Here is a 17610-nt window from a genome sequence, read left to right as displayed (position 1 = left end):
TGCTGGATAACTGTGCGGTTTCTTCTTTTCCTCCTTTACTTATTCTAAGGGGCCTGGGTTAGGCTAGGAGTCCAGGGGTGTCCCGTAAGGAATGACGCCTCCACTTCTGTTATGTGCAGAGAGGTGACAGCCTGGAGGGCACACTGCACGCTGCCCTCACATGTCCGGGAGCAGGGCCTGATCGTCCTTGATCCAGAGAAGAGCCGTGAGGGGGACCCTTTCGTAGCCCCTTGGGGGGGCCCACAGTGCCCCTTCTGGGAGTTGAGATGCAGGGAGGGGTGGAGAGGCCTCTGCGTCCAGCAGTGCCTCCTCTTCACCCTGATTAACGAGGTTGCATAAGTTGAACAGACATGTTCTCTGTTACTCCTGTAAATTCTGTTTCATCTTTTCAGCACATTTGCATAAAGCTTGAGTGTTTCCACTTGACTATTTTCCCGAGTATTCTCATGTGCATTTTAAGATTTTATTGTCTTTAAAGTAACTTGGAGCGGCTCTGTGAATATACGAAAAACCGCTGAATTGTACCCTTTAAATTGGTGAATTGTATGTCCATAAAGCTGTTAAAGAAATAAGGTGGTCGGAACGGCTGCGTTCCCTGAAGCGGCTGGAGGTGCCCCTGCCCCAGACCCCAGCCTCCCTGACCCCCACCTCCCACACCAAGATCTTCAAACAGCAAGCCTCCAAACTCCTAGCGGTGACAGACGTAGGGAGACGGCAGCTTCTGGTGTCCCTGTCCCAAAGCACAGCAAGAAGAGCCTCCCAGTCACGGGGTACAGCTGGGCTCTGAGTGGGCGCCTTCCATCCACAAAGGACACGGCTGGCGACACTGCAACACCTGTGTCTAAAGACAAAAGTGGATTCCTGAACATGATACATGAGGAATAACCTTGTCCATCTAAGACCAGCACGATGCTTTTATTTTAGAATTTTCTAAGCCCTCCCCCTTAAACCAGGGGCGGTTAATCAGTTCATCGTAACAGGTGATCTAGGATCACCCCTCCAGGTGCAGAGGCAGATGGCCTCTGGATGCCTCGGGCACTGGCTGGTCCCTCCAGGTGCTTGGGCAGAGCAGCCCAGGACAGCTGAGAGGAGTTCTCGGTAGCAGGGAAAGCCGTTGTATATATACGGCACGTAGTTTAGCTGCTTTGTAGATGCTCCTAGAAAGAAGGTCAGATGCCTTTAGGTGGGCGAGCTGCAGGCCTCGTTGTGGACATTCGGGATGAGCTACCATCAGCTTCTCTCCTGCCCCCGCCTGCCCACCCGCATGTTGGTGTGAAGTTTATGAATTGCTATAGGAGGCCCTAGAGCATTTTGCTTCTTGTCACCATGGCTGCTGCTGCTTATTTTTTCCCCCCATGGAATACCACATTTTATACATTCTTGTGTGGATGGACATTTGGGTTGTCTCCATTTTTTTGGCCATTACAAATCAGGCTTCTGTTATCCTTTGTCTACAAGTCTTGCTTTGGACGTCTGCTTTCATTTCTCTTGAGTAACACCTAGAAGTGAAATGACTTCTTTCGTGTGATTGTGTGGTAGGAATAAGACTAACCTTCTTAGGAATTTCCAGACAGTTTCCCAAAGTGGTTTTGGAATTTTCCAGTTGGCAGCAGCGTGTAGGAGAAGTCCAATGCTCATCCTCCAAACACTTGGTGTGTGTGGTGTGGCCAGTCTTACATTCTGGCCACTCAGATACACATGCACCTCACTACAGTGGGGATTTACATTCCCTAATGGTTAATGATGTTGACTTGAGACCTGAGTCTTTTGAAACTTGTTCTATGGCCCAGTATATAGACTGTCTTGATAAATGTTCCATGTACACTTGTCAGGATTCTACTTATATAGGCTGGAGTGTTCTGTAAATGTTAGTTAGGTTGAGGTGCTTCTGATAAAAGACAAGCTGTTTTGAAAATGTTACAATTCAAGGACAGTGGTAAGGAGCAGGTGCAGGAAGGAGGGTCGCTCTCCTTGTGAAGGGCTGTGCTTTCCCATGATTTCTGTGACTGGGGCTTCTGTGGCTGGAGTTAGCTGTGGTTGGAGAAGTTGTTCTGGCTTCTGCAGATTATGTCTGCACGTCTGTAGCAGAAACAATATGATTTGCCAGTAAATTTCTCTTGTTAGAATAACCGCGTGGAAGCTGGGCCCGTCTGCCTGCAGCTGATTGCAGAGTGGGGTTCTCTCCTGGGGTGTTTCTGTGGTCTCCTGTGTCTGTCTGCCCGACGGGTGTTAGCTGGCTTGGAGGGGGTGTACTTCTCTGAGCTTGGTTTTTTGTCTCTTCTTTGCAAGAAAGGGCAGGTTCTTAATTTCCAGGCTCGTTGTTTTTTCTGAAGGCCTCTGAATGGAGTACTTTGGGCTTAGAGAATAGAACGATCCCCCAATCATCAGCTGCATGGACATTGATTTATCCTCCAAATTATAAAGAAAAATAAAGTGGACTTTTTTTTTTTTTTTAATTTTGGCTGTGTTGGGTCTTCGTTGCTGCGCATGGGCTTTCTCTAGTTGTGGCGAGCGGGGGCTACTCTTCCACGCGGTGCACGGGCTTCTCATTGCGGTGGCTTTTCTGGTTGCAGAGCATGGGCTCTAGGCGCGCGGGCTTCAGTAGTTGTGGCACTCGGGCTCAGTAGTTGTGGCTTGCGGGCTCTAGAGCACGGGCTCAATAGTTGTGGCACACGGGCTTAGTTGCTCCGCGGCATGTGGGATCTTCCCGGACTAGCATTCGAACCCGTGTCCCCTGCATTGGCAGGTGGATTCTTAACCCCTGGGCCACCAGGGAAGTCCCCTTAGGAATCTTAAGGACATATTGGCCGCTGTGGATTTCAGGTCCCCAGCAAACGAGGAGCTTTAGGAATGAGGGCCTTCGTGAGATAAGGAGGGAGGATTCAGACTCCATGGTCTCAAGAAGTCAGCTGCTGCGTGGACTTCCAAGCCCAGTGTCTCAGGAACACGTGGGCCCTGGGATGGGGGAAGGCTAGAGAATCCTGAGCTGTGGGTCAGTTGGCTTGAGCTGGTCCCTGTCCACGCACATCAACAGATGCAGGAGAGGGCTAACTGTGGCAGCGTCCACCAGCCTGCCCAGCACAGAACAGTGCTTGTGGGGGGCCTTGGCCAGAGTGGGTTCTCCACCGCTGAGCGCCCTGTTTGCCTGTACCCCTCCCCGAGTGTGCCCTGTCCATGCGTCAGCCCTTTGTGGTCCAAGGTCCGCCCTATCCCTGGCTGACTGCCTCCTCCTTTGCTCCCTCTCCTCCCCCCATCTTTCCTCTCTTTCTTTCTTGCTCTTCTTTGGTCTTTTTCTCCTTTTTTCTCTTATTTTCACTATGGAAAGTTCAAGCCTATAGAAAACTAGAGAGAATTGTGTGATGCCTTCCTGGTGTGCGCCCCCCTGCCCTGACACTTCTCAGCCATGCCAGCTGGGTACGTACATGTAACCACATATATGCCTTACCCTCTAAATATTTCAATAAGTATATATCAAAAAAGCAATGCGCTGGGACTTCCCTGGCAGTCCAGTGGTTAAGACTCCATGTTTCCAACGCAGGGGGTACGGGTTCGATCCCCAGTCGGGGAACTAAGGTCCCACATGCCACATGACGTGGCCAAGAAAAAAAAAAAGCAATGCACTTGGGAAAATTACCAAAATATCATTGTCACACCTATAAAAATTAACCGCCGTTCCTCAATATCATCAAATAATCAGTGTTCAGTATCCTGCATCAGTCAGTATTCAAGCTTCTAGTTATCTTATAAATACGATTAAAAGCTTTAAAAAATTTGAGTCCAGGGCTTCCCTGGTGGCGCAGTGGTTGAGAGTCCGCCTGCCGATGCAGGGGACACGGGTTCGTGCCCCGGTCCGGGAGGATCCCACATGCCGCGGAGCGGCTGCGCCCGTGAGCCATGGCCGCTGAGCCTGCACGTCCGGAGCCTGTGCTCTGCAACGGGAGAGGCCACAGCAGTGAGAGGCCCGCGTACTGCAAAAAAAAAAAAAGTTGAGTCTAGACCCAGAAAGTCCCTGCATGGTAGTAGGTTGATGTGTGTCTCCTGAGTCTCTCTTTTTTTTATTAATTAATTTAATTTGTTTATTTTTGGCTGCTTTGGGTCTTCGTTGCTGTACGTGGGCTTTCTCTAGTTGCGGCGAGAGGGGGCTACTCTTCGTTGCAGTGCGCGGGCTTCTCCTCGTGGTGGCTTCTGTTGTTGAGGAGTACAGGCTCGAGGCTTGGGAGCTTCAGTAGTTGTGGCTCACGGGCTCTAGAGCACAGGCTCTAGTTTTGGCGCACAGGTTTAGTTGCTCCGCGGGATGTGGAGTCTTCCTGGACCAGGGCTTGAACCGGTGTCTCCTGCGTTGGTAGGTGGATTCTTAGCCACTGCACCACCAGGGACGTCCCTCTCCTGAGTCTCTTTTTTTTTTTTTTTTGCGGTATGCGGGCCTCTCACTGTTGTGGCCTCTCCCGTTGTGGCGCACAGGCTCCGGACGCGCAGGTTCAGCGGCCATGGCTCACAGGCGCAGCCGCTCCGCGGCATGTGGGATCTTCCCGGACTGGGGCACGAACCCATGTCCCCTGCATCGACAGGCGGACTCTCAACGACTGCGCTACCAGGGAAGCCCCTGAGTCTCTTAATAAAGGTTCCTCTCCATCGTTTTTTCCCTTAAAGACAGCAGGTCCCTTGTCTGTCTCTGTCAAGGGTCTCACGGACTGGGTTTTGTTGATTATATTCCTCAGTATTGTTAACACATGTTGATCATTGTATTTCCTGTAAATTGGCAGTTGGATTCCGGGTGGATTCAGGCAGTGTCTTGCTGTTCCATCAGGAGACACGTGGTGTTTGGGTGTGTCTTCTGTGCCCTTGGGGGCACTGAACATCGTATTGTGTGATGTGTGACGTGTTGTTACCTCACCAAGGATCGCGGGCAGGACCTGCTGTTCTGGTCCCATCACTGCTGCGCTTAGTAGCTGGGATGCTCTGTACAGAGCTATTGCCCTCGTTCATATACTGTGGCCCCATTATGCCTGTGTAGGGAAGGCAGGCCCACCACTTGATTCTTTCCCTTTATGGGTTAGTTTTCACAGTAATAAGTGGGTTCCCTAGTGTCTCCAGTGATGATCAGTGACTTTTACTGCAGTCACTCCATTGTGAGTTTAGGCGAGTTTGGTGTGTCCAGTCAGTGCTCAGATCAGCTCACTTTTGTGTTGGCTCCTGCGTTCTTTGATGTTGACCCGACAAAGTCTTTCACAGCATCTTTGCTCTCAGGGATGACAAAATAGTCCAGGCTCAGCCTGCACTTTCCCTAGCACTTCTCCAAGGGTCCTGGTTCCCTCTAATGGGAATTGGAATGTAAATACCTTCACCTGGGTGCGAGGGGTGCTGACTGCTAAGTGGACAGAATAGAAAGTGATTGTTTTGTTTTTAGTACATCATGAGTGATGCTTCATGGTGGTACTTAAAATTCAAAATCAGGATTATAGGGTATTTGCCTGGCATCTTCAGTCTTATATCTTTTTCTCCTTTCTCAGTCGTGTTGGGGATCCCAGTCCTCAACAACACATGGGCTGGTGGAATTCAAATATCCCTTGTTACTTGGTGTTGCTGCCAGAAATGTTAATGATCATTTAATTTTCTTCTATAAATCACTTGGTTTTTGCATATTCAAAGGATTTTTTTCTTTTCCTTTAAAGTCTAAGAAATTCACCAGAATAAGTCTTGTATGAGGTCTTTTGGGGATGGGAGTTGATATTCTTAGGGATGTGATATATTCTCTCAATAGGTAGTTGACCCCTGAAACATGGTAAGTCAACTGTACTTCAATTAAAAAAAAATAAGATAAAGTCTCAAGGAAAAAAATAAGGAAGAAAACAAATATGTAGTTAAAAACTTTTTTTTATTCTAGGGAATTTTTCTTAAGTATAGTTTTCAATTTTATTTATTTATTTTTTATACAGCAGGTTCTTATTACCTATCTATTTTATACATATTAGTGTATATATATCAATCCCAATCTCCCAATTCATCCCACACCCCCACCCTTGGTGGCCATACGTTTGTTCTCTACATCTGTGTCTCTGTTTCTGCCTTGCAAACCAGTTTATCTGTACCATTTTTCTAGATTCCACATATATGCATTAATATACGATATTTGTTTTTCTCTTTCTGACTTACTTCACTCTGTATGACAGTCTCTAGGTCCATCCACGTCTCTACAAATGACCCAATTTCGTTCCTTTTTATGGCTGAGTAATATTCCATTGTTTATATTTACCACGTCTTCTTTATCCATTCGTCTGTCGATGGGCATTTATGTTGCTTCCATGACCTGGCTATTGTAAATAGTGCTGCCATGAACATTGCAGTGCATGTGTCTTTTTGAATTATGGTTTTCTCTGGGTATATGACCAGTAGTGGGATTGCTGGGTCCTAGGGTAATTCTATTTTTAGTTTTTTAAGGAACCTCCATACTGTTCTCCATAGTGGCTGTATCAATTTACATTCCCACCAACAGCGTAGGAGGGTTCCCTTTTCTCCACACTCTCTCCAGCATTTGTTGTTTGCAGATTTTCTGATGATGCCCATTCTAACCCGTGTGAGGTGATACCTCATTGTAGTTTTGATTTGCATTTCTCTAATAATTAGTGATGTTGAGTAGCTTTTCATGTGCCTCTTGGCCATCTGTATGTCTTCTTTGGAGAAATGTCTATTTAGGTCTTCGGCCCATTTTTTGATTGGATTGTTTGTTTTCCAATATTGAGCTGCATGAGCTGTTTATATATTTTGGAGATTAATCCTTTGTCTGTTGCTTCATTTGCAAATATTTTCTCCCATTCTGAGGGTTGTCTTTCATCTTGTTTGTAGTTTCCTTTGCTGTGCAAAAGCTTTTAAGTTTCATTAGGTCCCATTTGTTTATTTTCGTTTTTATTTCCATTACTCTAGGAGGTGGGTCAAAAAAGATCTTGCTGTGATTTATGGCAAAGAGTGTTCTTCCTATGTTTTCCTCTAAGAGTTTTATAGTGTCTGGTCTTACATTTAAGTCTTTAATCCGTTTTGAGTTTATTTTTGTGTATTGTGTTAGGGAATGTTCTAATTTCATTCTTTTACATGCAGCTGTCCAGTTTTCCCAGCACCACTTATTGAAGAGACTGTCTTTTCTCCATTGTATATCCTTGCCTCCTTTGTCATAGATTAGTTGACCATAGGTGTGTGGGTTTATCTCTGGGCTTTCTATCCTGTTCCATTGATCTATATTTCTGTTTTTGTGCCAGTACCATATTGTCTTGATTACTGTAACTTTGTAGTATAGTCTGCGGTCAGGGAGTCTGATTCCTCCAGCTCTGTTTTTTTCTCTTAAGATTGCTTTGGCTAATTAATTAATTAATTTGGCTGTGTCGGGTCTTAGTTGCAGCATGCGGGACCTTCATTGCAGCATGAGGGCTTCTCCAGTTGTGGTGCATGGGTTCCAGAGCGTGCAGCCTCAGTAGTTGTGGTGTGTGGGCTCCGCAGTTGTGGCACGCAGGCTTACTTGCCCTGAGGCATGTGGGATCTTAGTTCCTCGACCAGGGATTGAACCTGTGTCCCCTGCATTGGAAGGCAGATTCTTAACCACTGGATCACCAGGGAAGTCCCTTAAGTATAGTTTTAATATTTGTTCTTTGCTTTGATTTTTCTTCTGAGGGACTTCTAATATCCATATATTAGATCTTCTTTGCCTTACTTCAGTATTTGTCAGTTTCCCTTGAATCCTTTTTACCTTTCTATTCATTTGTTTCTTGAGAGTTTTGTTGAAGTATAACATATATACCAAAAAATTCATCCATTTAAAGTGTACAGTTTGTGAATTTTAGAAAATTTATGGAGTCATGCCCTTCACCTCAGCCTAGTTTTACAACATCTCTAGATGTTGTAAAGGGATCCAGAAAGATCCCTTGTGCTGTTTGCAGTCAACCCTTGCTTCTACCCCAGAATCCCAGGAAACCACTGAGCTCTGTAGGTTTGTCTTTTCTGAAAATTTTCTGTAAGTGAGAAGATATAATTTGTAGTCTTTTGTGCCCAGCTTTTTATCTAGCAGAATGTCTTTGAGGCTCTTTCATGTTGTATGTGTGTCAGTATTTCATTCCTTTTCGTGGCTGAAGAGTAGTCCTTTGTATGGAGGGACCACATCGTGTTTATCCGTTCCTCAGCTGGTGGACATCTGGATTGCTGCTGCTCTTTGGCTGTTTTGAATAATGCCGCTTGCTGTAAACATTTGCATACACGTCTTTGTTTGGACCCACGTTTTCCTTTCTCTTGCGAAGATCCCTAAGAGTAGAGTTTCTGTGTTGTGTGGTTGGCCCTGGTTTTCCAGATTTCCCAGACCATTTCCCACCCTTCCTGGCAGCGTCGGAGGTTCCTGTGCCTCCACTTCCTCGGCAACACTTGCTGTTGTCAGTTGTCTTCATTACAGCCGTTTATGGTTTCAGTTTGCATTTCCCTAAGGACTCAGGATCTTGACCATCTTTTCATGTGCTTATCAGCTATTTATTTATGTTGTTTGATGAAATGTCTGTTTAAATCTTTTGCCCATTAAAATGAATTGTGTTTGTCTTCTTGTTGAATTTTAAGATTTCTTTATACATTCTGGATGCAAGTCCTTTATGAGATATATGATTTGCAAAGATTTTCTCCCAGTCTGTGTCTTTTAGTTATACTAATGGTGTCTTTTTTTTTAATTAATTTTTATTGGAGTATAGTTGATCTACAGTGTTGTCTAAGGGTGTCTTTTAAAGAGCAAAAGTATTAAATTTTGATGAAATCCAGTTTATACTTACAAACAGAAACTTATCTTCTTTTTGGAGAGTTTCATTCTCTGGAACATCATGTGTGTATTATCCCACTTACTCTTTATTATTTCTGATGTCCAGGGTCTACTTGCTGGAGTCAGTTTTACTAAGGCCTCTGCACGGCTGGGGTGCCTGTCGGGATGGGCGGGTCTGTGCTGTGCATAGCGCCTGGATCCTGACTGCAGTAATGCCTAAAACTTCAGCACACTCAAGAAGCATGGCTTTTGGCTTGAGAGCAGGGTCTTATTCTGTGGTTTGTGGTTCATGGTTCTGGGCACTGTTGGCAGCATCTCCCCAGATGCCACCTGTGCCCTGGCTGGAGCTGTTGCTGGCACTCCCGTCAGAGGACCTAATGGCCCTTACTTTCAGCACTGCCCCTTGCAAGCCGCCTGCTTCTCTGAATGTGGTGAGATGTCACATGCACGACCCCCCCACCACCCAAAGTGTGAAGGCTCCGATAACATTCTCACTTGGCCATTGCAGGTGGAGGACTTAACGAGGTACTTGGATCCCAGTGGGCTCGGCGTGATTAGTTTCGAAGACTTCTACCGAGGGATCACAGCGATCAGAAATGGAGGTCAGTCACCCCACCGTGGGCTTCTGTCGCCTCACCCCTTCCTCAGCCCCCTCCCTCAGCCCCCCGCCCCCCGATTAGTGACCCTCACTCCTCAGGCTCCCTTTGCTGAGCCTTCTCCTCCTTAGAGCCCCTGAAACATCCCAGGTTTCAGAAGGCCCTCTCTCCCACCTCGTTCTTTGCTCCTCACGCACTGTCCTCCAGAATTCACTGACTCAGCTACTTATTTGTAATGTTAGAAGTCTACTGCCCCTTTCCCCAGAAATTTTTTTTTTTTTAATATTTATTTATTTGGTTGCACCGGGTCTTAGTTGCAGCAGCCCGGCTCCTTAGTTGCAGCTCCAGGGCTCCTTTAGTTGTGACTTGCCGGCTTCTTAGTTGCAGCACATGGGCTCCTTGGTTGCGGCTCGGGGGCTCCTTAGTTGTGGCATGCATGTGGGATCTAGTTCCCTGACCAAGGATCGAACCCAGGCCCCCTGCATTGGGAGCATAGAGTCTTATCTGCTGTGCCACCAGGGAAGTCCCCAGAACTGTTTTTTTTTTTATGAAAACTTCCAAACATACAAAAACATTGCAAGACTTACACAATGAACACCCACACTTGTGTTTGCCATCCACAATCTGCAGGGAACATCTTCCTGCGTTTGTGTCATTATATATCATATATCCACCCATACATCTGTCCAACAATCCATCTTTTTTTTTTAAATGGGATGCACTTTAGACAGGTATACTGCCGTACACTCCCCCAAACACCTTGTCCTGTGTATCAGTCATTACTGATTCATTAGAGTTCAGTATTTGTTTGCAGTCTTATTTTGAGTCAAAGTTTACCTTTTGTGAATGCACAAATCTTGTGTGCCCTTCTGTGAATGTTGATGTTCTCCTGCTGGGATGCAGACCCCTGCCCAGAGCCTTACTGTCCCCGGAGACAGCTCCCTGCTGGCCTTCCAGTGATCCCCTCCCTTCTGCCGGCATCTCCTTGGCTGGTTCTGTCAGCATGGATTAGCCTTGCCTCTCGTGGACGTCACATAAATAAACCATTGGCCACACTCCCGTGTTGTGCTCGCCCGCGTGTGATGCTTGCGACTCACCCGTGCTGCCGCGTGTCAGGGCACTCTTCCCGTGTGGAGCTGTGCTCGCCTGCATGCCTATGCAGTTTGTCCACCCCCCAGGTGATGGACAGTAATATGTCTCCAGTTTGGGCCCGCAATGAATGAACCTTCTAGTGACGCTGAGGTCCAAGTCTTTGTGTGGACAGTGTTGTCATGGCTTTGGGGCCTGTGGCCAGGGATGGGATGGCTGGTCGCGTGCTGGCTGTGAGCTTAGTTTCTTACAGAACTGCCAGAGCGAACGTTTCACACTCTCACCGGTTGCCCATATGCTGTCCTTTTAAATAAAATCCCGAAGCTCTGAATAGAGTTTTCCTTCTCATTCCCCATCTGTGGCCACGTGCTGGGGTGAGGGTGGTGGGAGGTCCCAGTCGCAGGCTCGTTCCCTCCTCCTGCTCCTGGCAGAGGAAAAGGAGGACGTGCAGACCTGGGCAGGACCATCAGTTACCTGATGGGGCTGGGTCAAGGGATGCCTTTGGGTCTTATCAACAGTTGTTGGTAGTGTCACCTGTCTTGTCTGTCCCCGCCCCAAAGTTATTGCCTAGCAGTGTCACGTGGGCAAGGTTTCCTAAACCCCAAGTCCCCACTGGCTCTTTCTCCCAGTCAGTCTGCATGCACGCCGTCTGAGGCCCCGCGCAGCCTGGGGACCCCATGTGTGCACGGTACATGCCGAGGCCATGTAGCTGCCCTCAGTGTGGTGGGTGGGCCAGGCTGGAGGACCTCACGGGCCAGCTCCGGGCTGGCAGCCCTCTCTGGGGGCCAGCTGGCGTGACTGGCGTGAGGCTGGTCCAGGTGGGGGGCAGTCCCAAGGCCCGTGTGGTGAGCTGGGTAGTACCACCCAGAGGTCGTACAGGGGGTGGGGTGGGTGAGGTGAACCCTGGGATCCAGGCTGAGAGTCTGCAGGCGGAGGCTTCGTGCCTGTGTCTGGATCTGTGTAACCAGTGGGTTGTAGTCCTTCAGTGATTTTTTGGAGGTTAGGTGTGCGGTTAAAACAAAGTTGTTTAAAACTTCATCCCTTGCACAAAATTTTTTGGTGGCTTCATGAAAATTTTTGCTTCTCCACCTCCAGTGTGTCTTGGTGCTTCCTGGTATGGTGTGCTCACCACCCCACAGCAGACACCCAAGCCAGGCCTTCGGGAAGGTCACCGGGGCCACCGCAGGCACGCCCAGGACGCGGGTGGGGGTGGGGGCTGGCTTGTCCACCCACAGCTTCCTCGGTTAACCTTTGGGAAACCCTAGGTGTAGGCTTTTTTCTCTCAGTTTTAACAAACCAGTGTGATTTTTTTCTTTGACTCATCAATTATTTTAAACAATTTCTAAATGTATTTTAAGATCTTGTCAATAATTTGAACCTAATCATGTGTGTGATAGTCAGAGAATGGGATCTCTGTGCTGTGCCTGGAGTTTGAGGTCTGCCGTGTGACTGGTTTTCACGCGTGTGCCACGTGTGCTTGAGAGCTTCCCGCTGGGTCCGTGGGTGTCCGGACCCAGTGGGGCTGGAGCCGCCGCGTTGGGCTGCCTGGTCTCAGTCCCGGGGGTCAGTAAGGAGGTCACATGTCCCAGAGGAGGTGGCTCCGTGGGTCTTCGTCTTCAGCAGCTTCATTTCACCTTCACCCCATGTGATGGGTTAGCCACAGGTTGGCGGTGATGGGAGCCAGGGCCCCAGGACTGGTGGGTCATTGGAGAAGGCTTCGCAGCTCTGCCCGAGGGCTTGGGGGTGGGAGGGTGGTGGGTGCATAGGGGTCAAGCCCAGGACACCAGCAAGCAGTCACTCATGCCAGGAAAAACAAGACGTGGAGTAAGAGGAAAATGTGCTTCTGGAATACTCTTGGCCAGAGGGGTCAGTGTTTATGTGGTCACAGTAATTAAACAAATTGAATATTCAGGTAAGCAGAGACTAAGCCATTTTGTGGGGAAGAAGGTGCTAAAGTCCCTGAGTGCTCTACTGGGATGTCAGCAGAACATTCTAGAGTTCAAGAACTTATGGGAATTGCTGGGACACTTGGCCTGACATGAGCCAGGCTAGGCATGCTGCTGTCCACCCTCAGCCCATGGCCTTGGGGGGAGTGGTGTGGACCACTCCCTGGGGTGACCACGGAGCAGCTGCTGACCACGGGGCACCTTCCAGCCAGGGCCGAGACTGGGCTTTCTCTGAAGGGTCAAGGGCCCTGGGCGTGGGCAGGAAGGAGCCCAGGACAGTGGCCAGCGAGAGACGGTGCCGGGGCTATCTGTGTGGTTCTGAGGCCCTCTCTGAGCCTCTCTGAGCCCACGTCCCCGATTCTGTTGCTGGGCAGTGGCTGCTCTGTTCTGATAGGCCCACAGGTGACGAGAAACAGAGCAAGCTCAGCTGTAGGAATTCCTGGGGGGTCGTGACCTAGGGGGTCCCAACCCTGGGCCTCAGGAGTTGGAATGTGCTCCCTGGAAAACTCATGACCAGGTGGGCGCGACCCAGTGTGCTGTCAAGAGCTCTCCAGCCACCAGCCCGTCAGGCCCCGGCGTGGGAGCAGAGTGACCCCCATCTGTTGAGCTGGAGGGGTGCCAGCTGCTGTCCCCGAGGCTGTCCCCTGGTTGCACGTGTCTCGAAGTTTCGTGTGCATAGATTTATCAGCCTGGTGAGAGAAGATGGTTGTCTGAGAATGTCTTGTCTCCTGGGTCCTGCTTGTCCCTTGTGGTCAACCTTCCACCTGATGCTGAGATGGGGCTCGCCACACCCCTCCTCCTTCCTTGCCTTGGCCTGGGCCCTTCCCCCTGCAGCTGGGGGGCCCTCTGTCCTCACTTCCTCCTGAACTAGAGCCTCCAGGTCAGGACAACTTTTTTTTTTTTTTTTTTTTTAATGTTTTTGGCTGCGTCGGTTCTTGTGGCACACGGAATCTTTCGTTGTGGTGCGCAGGCTACTCTCCAGTTGTGGCGCATGGGCTTAGTTGCCCCACGGCATGTGGGAATCTTAGTTTCCCAACCAGGGATTGAATCAGCGTCCCCTGCATTGCAAGACTGATTGTTAACCACTGGACCACCAGGGAAGTCCCCAGGTCAGGACAACTTGGTGAAAGTTCCGCCTCTGGGGCCCACACACATCACTGAGTCTCATTATTTGTGCATTCTTTTTTGGTAACATTTCCACTGTAATTAAAAATAAAAACTTCTTAGGCTGTCCCAGAGTTAGCCTGAATGCTCTAGGAAGTGGTGCTTTGATTCTTCAGTGGCACGAATATTCTGGAACAGCAGCGTCCCACGTGGTGGTGTGGGAGGGTGAGGCTCGGTCTCAGCATGATGCCACACTGCAGCTGGTGTCCCCCGCCCCAGTTTAGCCTATGCAGAGCAGACCCCACTCCTGAAGTATGTGCCGGAGGGAGCAGAGAGGGTGGTCGGCCTGTCGCGTCTGTCAGGGTTGGTCAGGGGCCCAGCCTGGCCAGCAGATAGGGTGGGGTCCTCGGGTGGGCAGGCTAAGGGGAGGCTGCTGTGATGAGAGCTTGAATCAGGCAGATGAAGGGGCTGCAGCTGTGGGAGCGGGCAGCTGAGACCTGTCAGGGCCGTCAGCTTTGCCGAGAGGACCATTCCAGGCTCGGGGACACAGCACCGGTGGAGCTGGCTTTCTAGTGGAGGACAGCCCGGACAACCCCGGGAGGTGATGGGACTCAGGGGATGGTGAAGCTGGGGGCACACAGGTCTCCCAGAGGGTGTCTGGGAAGGGGACCTGGGGCCACGCTGCACATTTGGGGCTGCAGGAAGGCTGGGGGGCTGGGCTGGGCAGCTTGGGTGCCTCAGGAGACTCGGCCTCTTCTGGAGTGGGCAGTGCTGGTTGGGACGCCCCTCCCCGCACAGTGGGTGAACTGCTGGGAGGGTCAGGGCTGTGGGCCCTGCTTTTCCTTTTTTTTGTTTTTTGTTTTTGGCCTCGCTGCTTGTGGGATCCCAGTTCCCCAACCAGGGATTGAACCCAGGCCCTGGCAGTCCTAACCTCTGGACTGCCAGGGAAATCCCCCTGCTTCTCCTTTATTTTTTTGGTAATTTGATGTCATCATTCAACTTTTGTTAGGAATGGAGAGTGAAAATAAAATTAGAATAAAAACAAGTCAGAGACGATTTTGAAATTGTTAACTCGTAGCATTTGGGAGAATGGGAGCGTGATCACCTGAACTGCTTTCAGCCAGAGCTCACCTCAACGTCTTCCTGCCGGCACCCCTGCCATGGCCATGGTCGGCCTGTCGCGTCTGTCAGGCTTCCGTTCTGCGTCCAGGAGTGGAGCACTGACTCCGTGTACTGACCCAGTTTTGCAGAGGAGCGCAGGAGTCTGCTGTCCTCGCCACAGGCCTTGTTTCAGGAATAGAATGAAATCAAGCCGGGTTATTACAAATGGGCCATTGCTCTGGCTCATCCCCCACCCCCAGGCTCTGGAAGAACAAGATAAATAAACAGTAAAAACTGATACTTAATTGAGAAAACTGATAGAAGAACCATATTTAGTTCCCATCGAGATTGTAGAAATGCGAGCTGCGTTCACATGTGCCTCCACTGCATGGGGCAGGACCCACCCCTGGAATCTGAGCACATGTCCACCATGGCTAAGATGATTGGCTGCTTTCTGAAAGTTTTGAATTCTCTGTTTCAGTTTTTGGAAGTGCAAGCAAGACTTAACATTTGAAAGTGTAAAGGTAGGCAGAGTCAGCCTAGCGTTTTACAGCTTTCCGCTGGGGTAAGTGGTCCTCTCCCTCCCCTGCCCCAGACGCCAAAGTCTTCCATCCATAGTCACCCTCTCCCTATGGTTCTGCCATAGTTCACCTGCACCAAAGACCAGGCCTCCAATGAGGGGCTGCAGGGCTGTGGGCTGGCATGGTGGGCAGCGAGCACGGGGTCCAGGTCCAGCCTGTCACGCTCTGAGGCTCCTTCACTCCAGCCACCGTCTGAGCTACACTCCCCTAGGGAAAATGGTACAAAGCAACTGCAGCAAAAGTACCTGTGATTCTTAAGACGGAAGCAGCCAAAGGGCTTTTGCAGTCTTGAATTTGGAGCAGCATCTCACAGTTACTGAACGTGTAAATGTTTGAATCTGCTTGATTGTCGAGGGGAAGCATGATTATTCTGTTCAAATTGAGAGCTCTTCAAAAACAGTACATAGCCACGTGTCCTGCCACTGAGGGGTCCGGCAGCGTCCATCCCCCTCCCCAGGCTGTCCTGTGACTCCAAGCCTCAGAGCCCTGTGGGCGTGGTGTCCAGATGCCAGAGAAGAGCGTCCTCTGGCCAAGGAGGCCAGTGCTGACCCTTCAGAGTCCTTTTCCCAGGAGCATCAGGAGGCTTGCTGGTCCACTTGGCCCTCAAAGGCCTCTACTCCATACGAATAAGTGACTGATGTTTTGTTAGGTCACGTGAAACACACTCAACAAGGAACTGATGTGTGTGAGTAGTCACTGCTGTGATCTGTGTTGTGGATTTTCCTCACCACGCAGTCCTCTGTGCTCTGTGGATACCACCTGGGACACCAACTGCCCAGGTGCCTGGGTCACCCTCCCTCCTGTCTGACTTGACTGCAAATCGAGAGTTCCAACTTCCTCCGCAGGTTTGATAATTTGCTAGAATGGCTCATAGAACCCAGGGAAGCGCTTTACTGACTGTTACCAGTTCATTATAAAGGATATTATGAAGGTTACAAATGAACAGCCAGGTGAAGAGGTATATGGGGCAGGGTCTGGCATGGAGAGGTTTCTGTCCCCATGGAGTTTGGGATGTGCCACCCTCCTGGTATCTGAGTGTGTTCCCAACCCGGAAGCTCCCCGAACCCCTTCATTTGGGGTTTGTGTGGAGGCTCCATTACACGGTCAGGACTGTTTAATCCCTGGCTGTTGGAGATCAGCTGCATCTCCAGCCCTTCCCCATCCCGGGAGATCAGAGGTCAGGAGTGGGGCTGAAAGTTCCCTGGCAACCAGCCCCCATCCTCTGAGAGTCACTTCACTGGTGTGAACCCAGGTAAGGCTGAAAGGGGCTTGTTATGAATAAAAGATGCTCATTTCACCCCTTCACTCAGGAAATCCCCGGGGTTTTAGGAGCTCTGTGCCAGGAACCAATGGAGACAAAGACCAAATAAATATTTCTTATGATATCACAGTAATGAAGCAGCTTCAGGAAACATAGGCGTCTTGCATGCTCTTTGGGACGGGCTATGCCCTGACATTGCCTAGAGGCCATGGGAGCAGAGCTTTTTCTGCAGAAGGGCCACTGCTGTGGGCTCGTGTCTGAGAAGTGGGGTCTCTGGTGCTGACGTCAGCGTTATCCAGCATGAAACGATAGCGTTTCCTTCAAACTTATTATTATTATAAAATAAAATGTGTTGTAGAAGGTAAAGTTAAGTAAAAAGGGAGAAAATAAAAGCTGCCATGGGTCCAGCACCTTGGACAGATGTTATCACACTGACACCTCCCCAGACAAGACAGATTCTTTAAAACGTGGAGTCTGGGACTTCCCTGGCAGTCCAGTGATTAGAACTCCACACTTTCACTGCCAACAGCCTGGGTTCAGTCCCCAGTTGGGGAACTAAGATCCCGCAAGACGCGTGGCATGGCCAAAATAAATAGAACGTGGAGTCTGGCCCAAAGCCTTGTTTCCCCGGGGGCTGCACTGCTTGCCTCCTTTCCCCGGGGTTTCTCATGGCCAGTCCAGGTCCCGCTCATGTCCACCACGCACGCACCTTCCCCCTTGACCTCTCTGGGGATACTCTGGGCCACCTGCTGAGCCCGGTCTTCTTTCTCTAGCAGATCCCGACGGCCAGCTCTGCAGTGTCACGCCTGCCCCCGACGAGGAGCCGCCAGCCTGCCCCGAGGAGTTCGATGACTTCGTTACCTTTGAGGCAAGTGGTCTTCCCGGGAGAGCTGAGCGGGCATCTGACAGATACACCCTCTCTTCCTCCTGTACCCTAAATCCTGCTTCACTCATTGGTCCCCACGGCTGTTTTTTTTTTTTTTTTATAGATCTTTACTGGAGTATAATTGCTTCACAATACTGTGTTAGTTTCTGTTATACACCAAAGTGAATCAGCCATATGCATACATATGTCCCCATATCTCCTCCCTCATGAGCCTCCCTCCCACCCCTCCCTATCCCACCCCTCTAGGTCATCGCAAAGCACCGAGCT

The 17610-nt window shown here is 49.7% G+C and overlaps 1 protein-coding gene across 4 annotated transcripts in view; it reads left to right on the top strand.

Annotated features, from left to right (window-relative positions):
- Positions 1-17610, top strand: part of RAB11FIP3 (RAB11 family interacting protein 3) — a 79513-nt gene that overhangs the window by 31152 nt on the left and 30751 nt on the right. For 2 of the 4 annotated variants that reach the window (XM_030872332.2, XM_070043741.1), the window contains exons 2-3: positions 9288-9381; positions 17234-17325. In XM_030872332.2, the coding sequence (XP_030728192.2) occupies positions 9288-9381; positions 17234-17325 (186 nt within the window). Of the gene's footprint in view, positions 1-9287; positions 9382-17230; positions 17326-17610 lie in introns of all 4 variants that reach the window. The other 2 variants (XM_060285484.2, XM_030872333.3) reach the window with 1 other exon arrangement.

Source organism: Globicephala melas, chromosome 15 (assembly GCF_963455315.2).
Source record: "Globicephala melas chromosome 15, mGloMel1.2, whole genome shotgun sequence".
In the NCBI taxonomy this organism is placed as follows: Eukaryota; Metazoa; Chordata; class Mammalia; order Artiodactyla; family Delphinidae; genus Globicephala; species Globicephala melas.
Note: the sequence above shows the minus strand (reverse complement) of the source record. Positions and strands in the feature narration are given on the sequence as shown.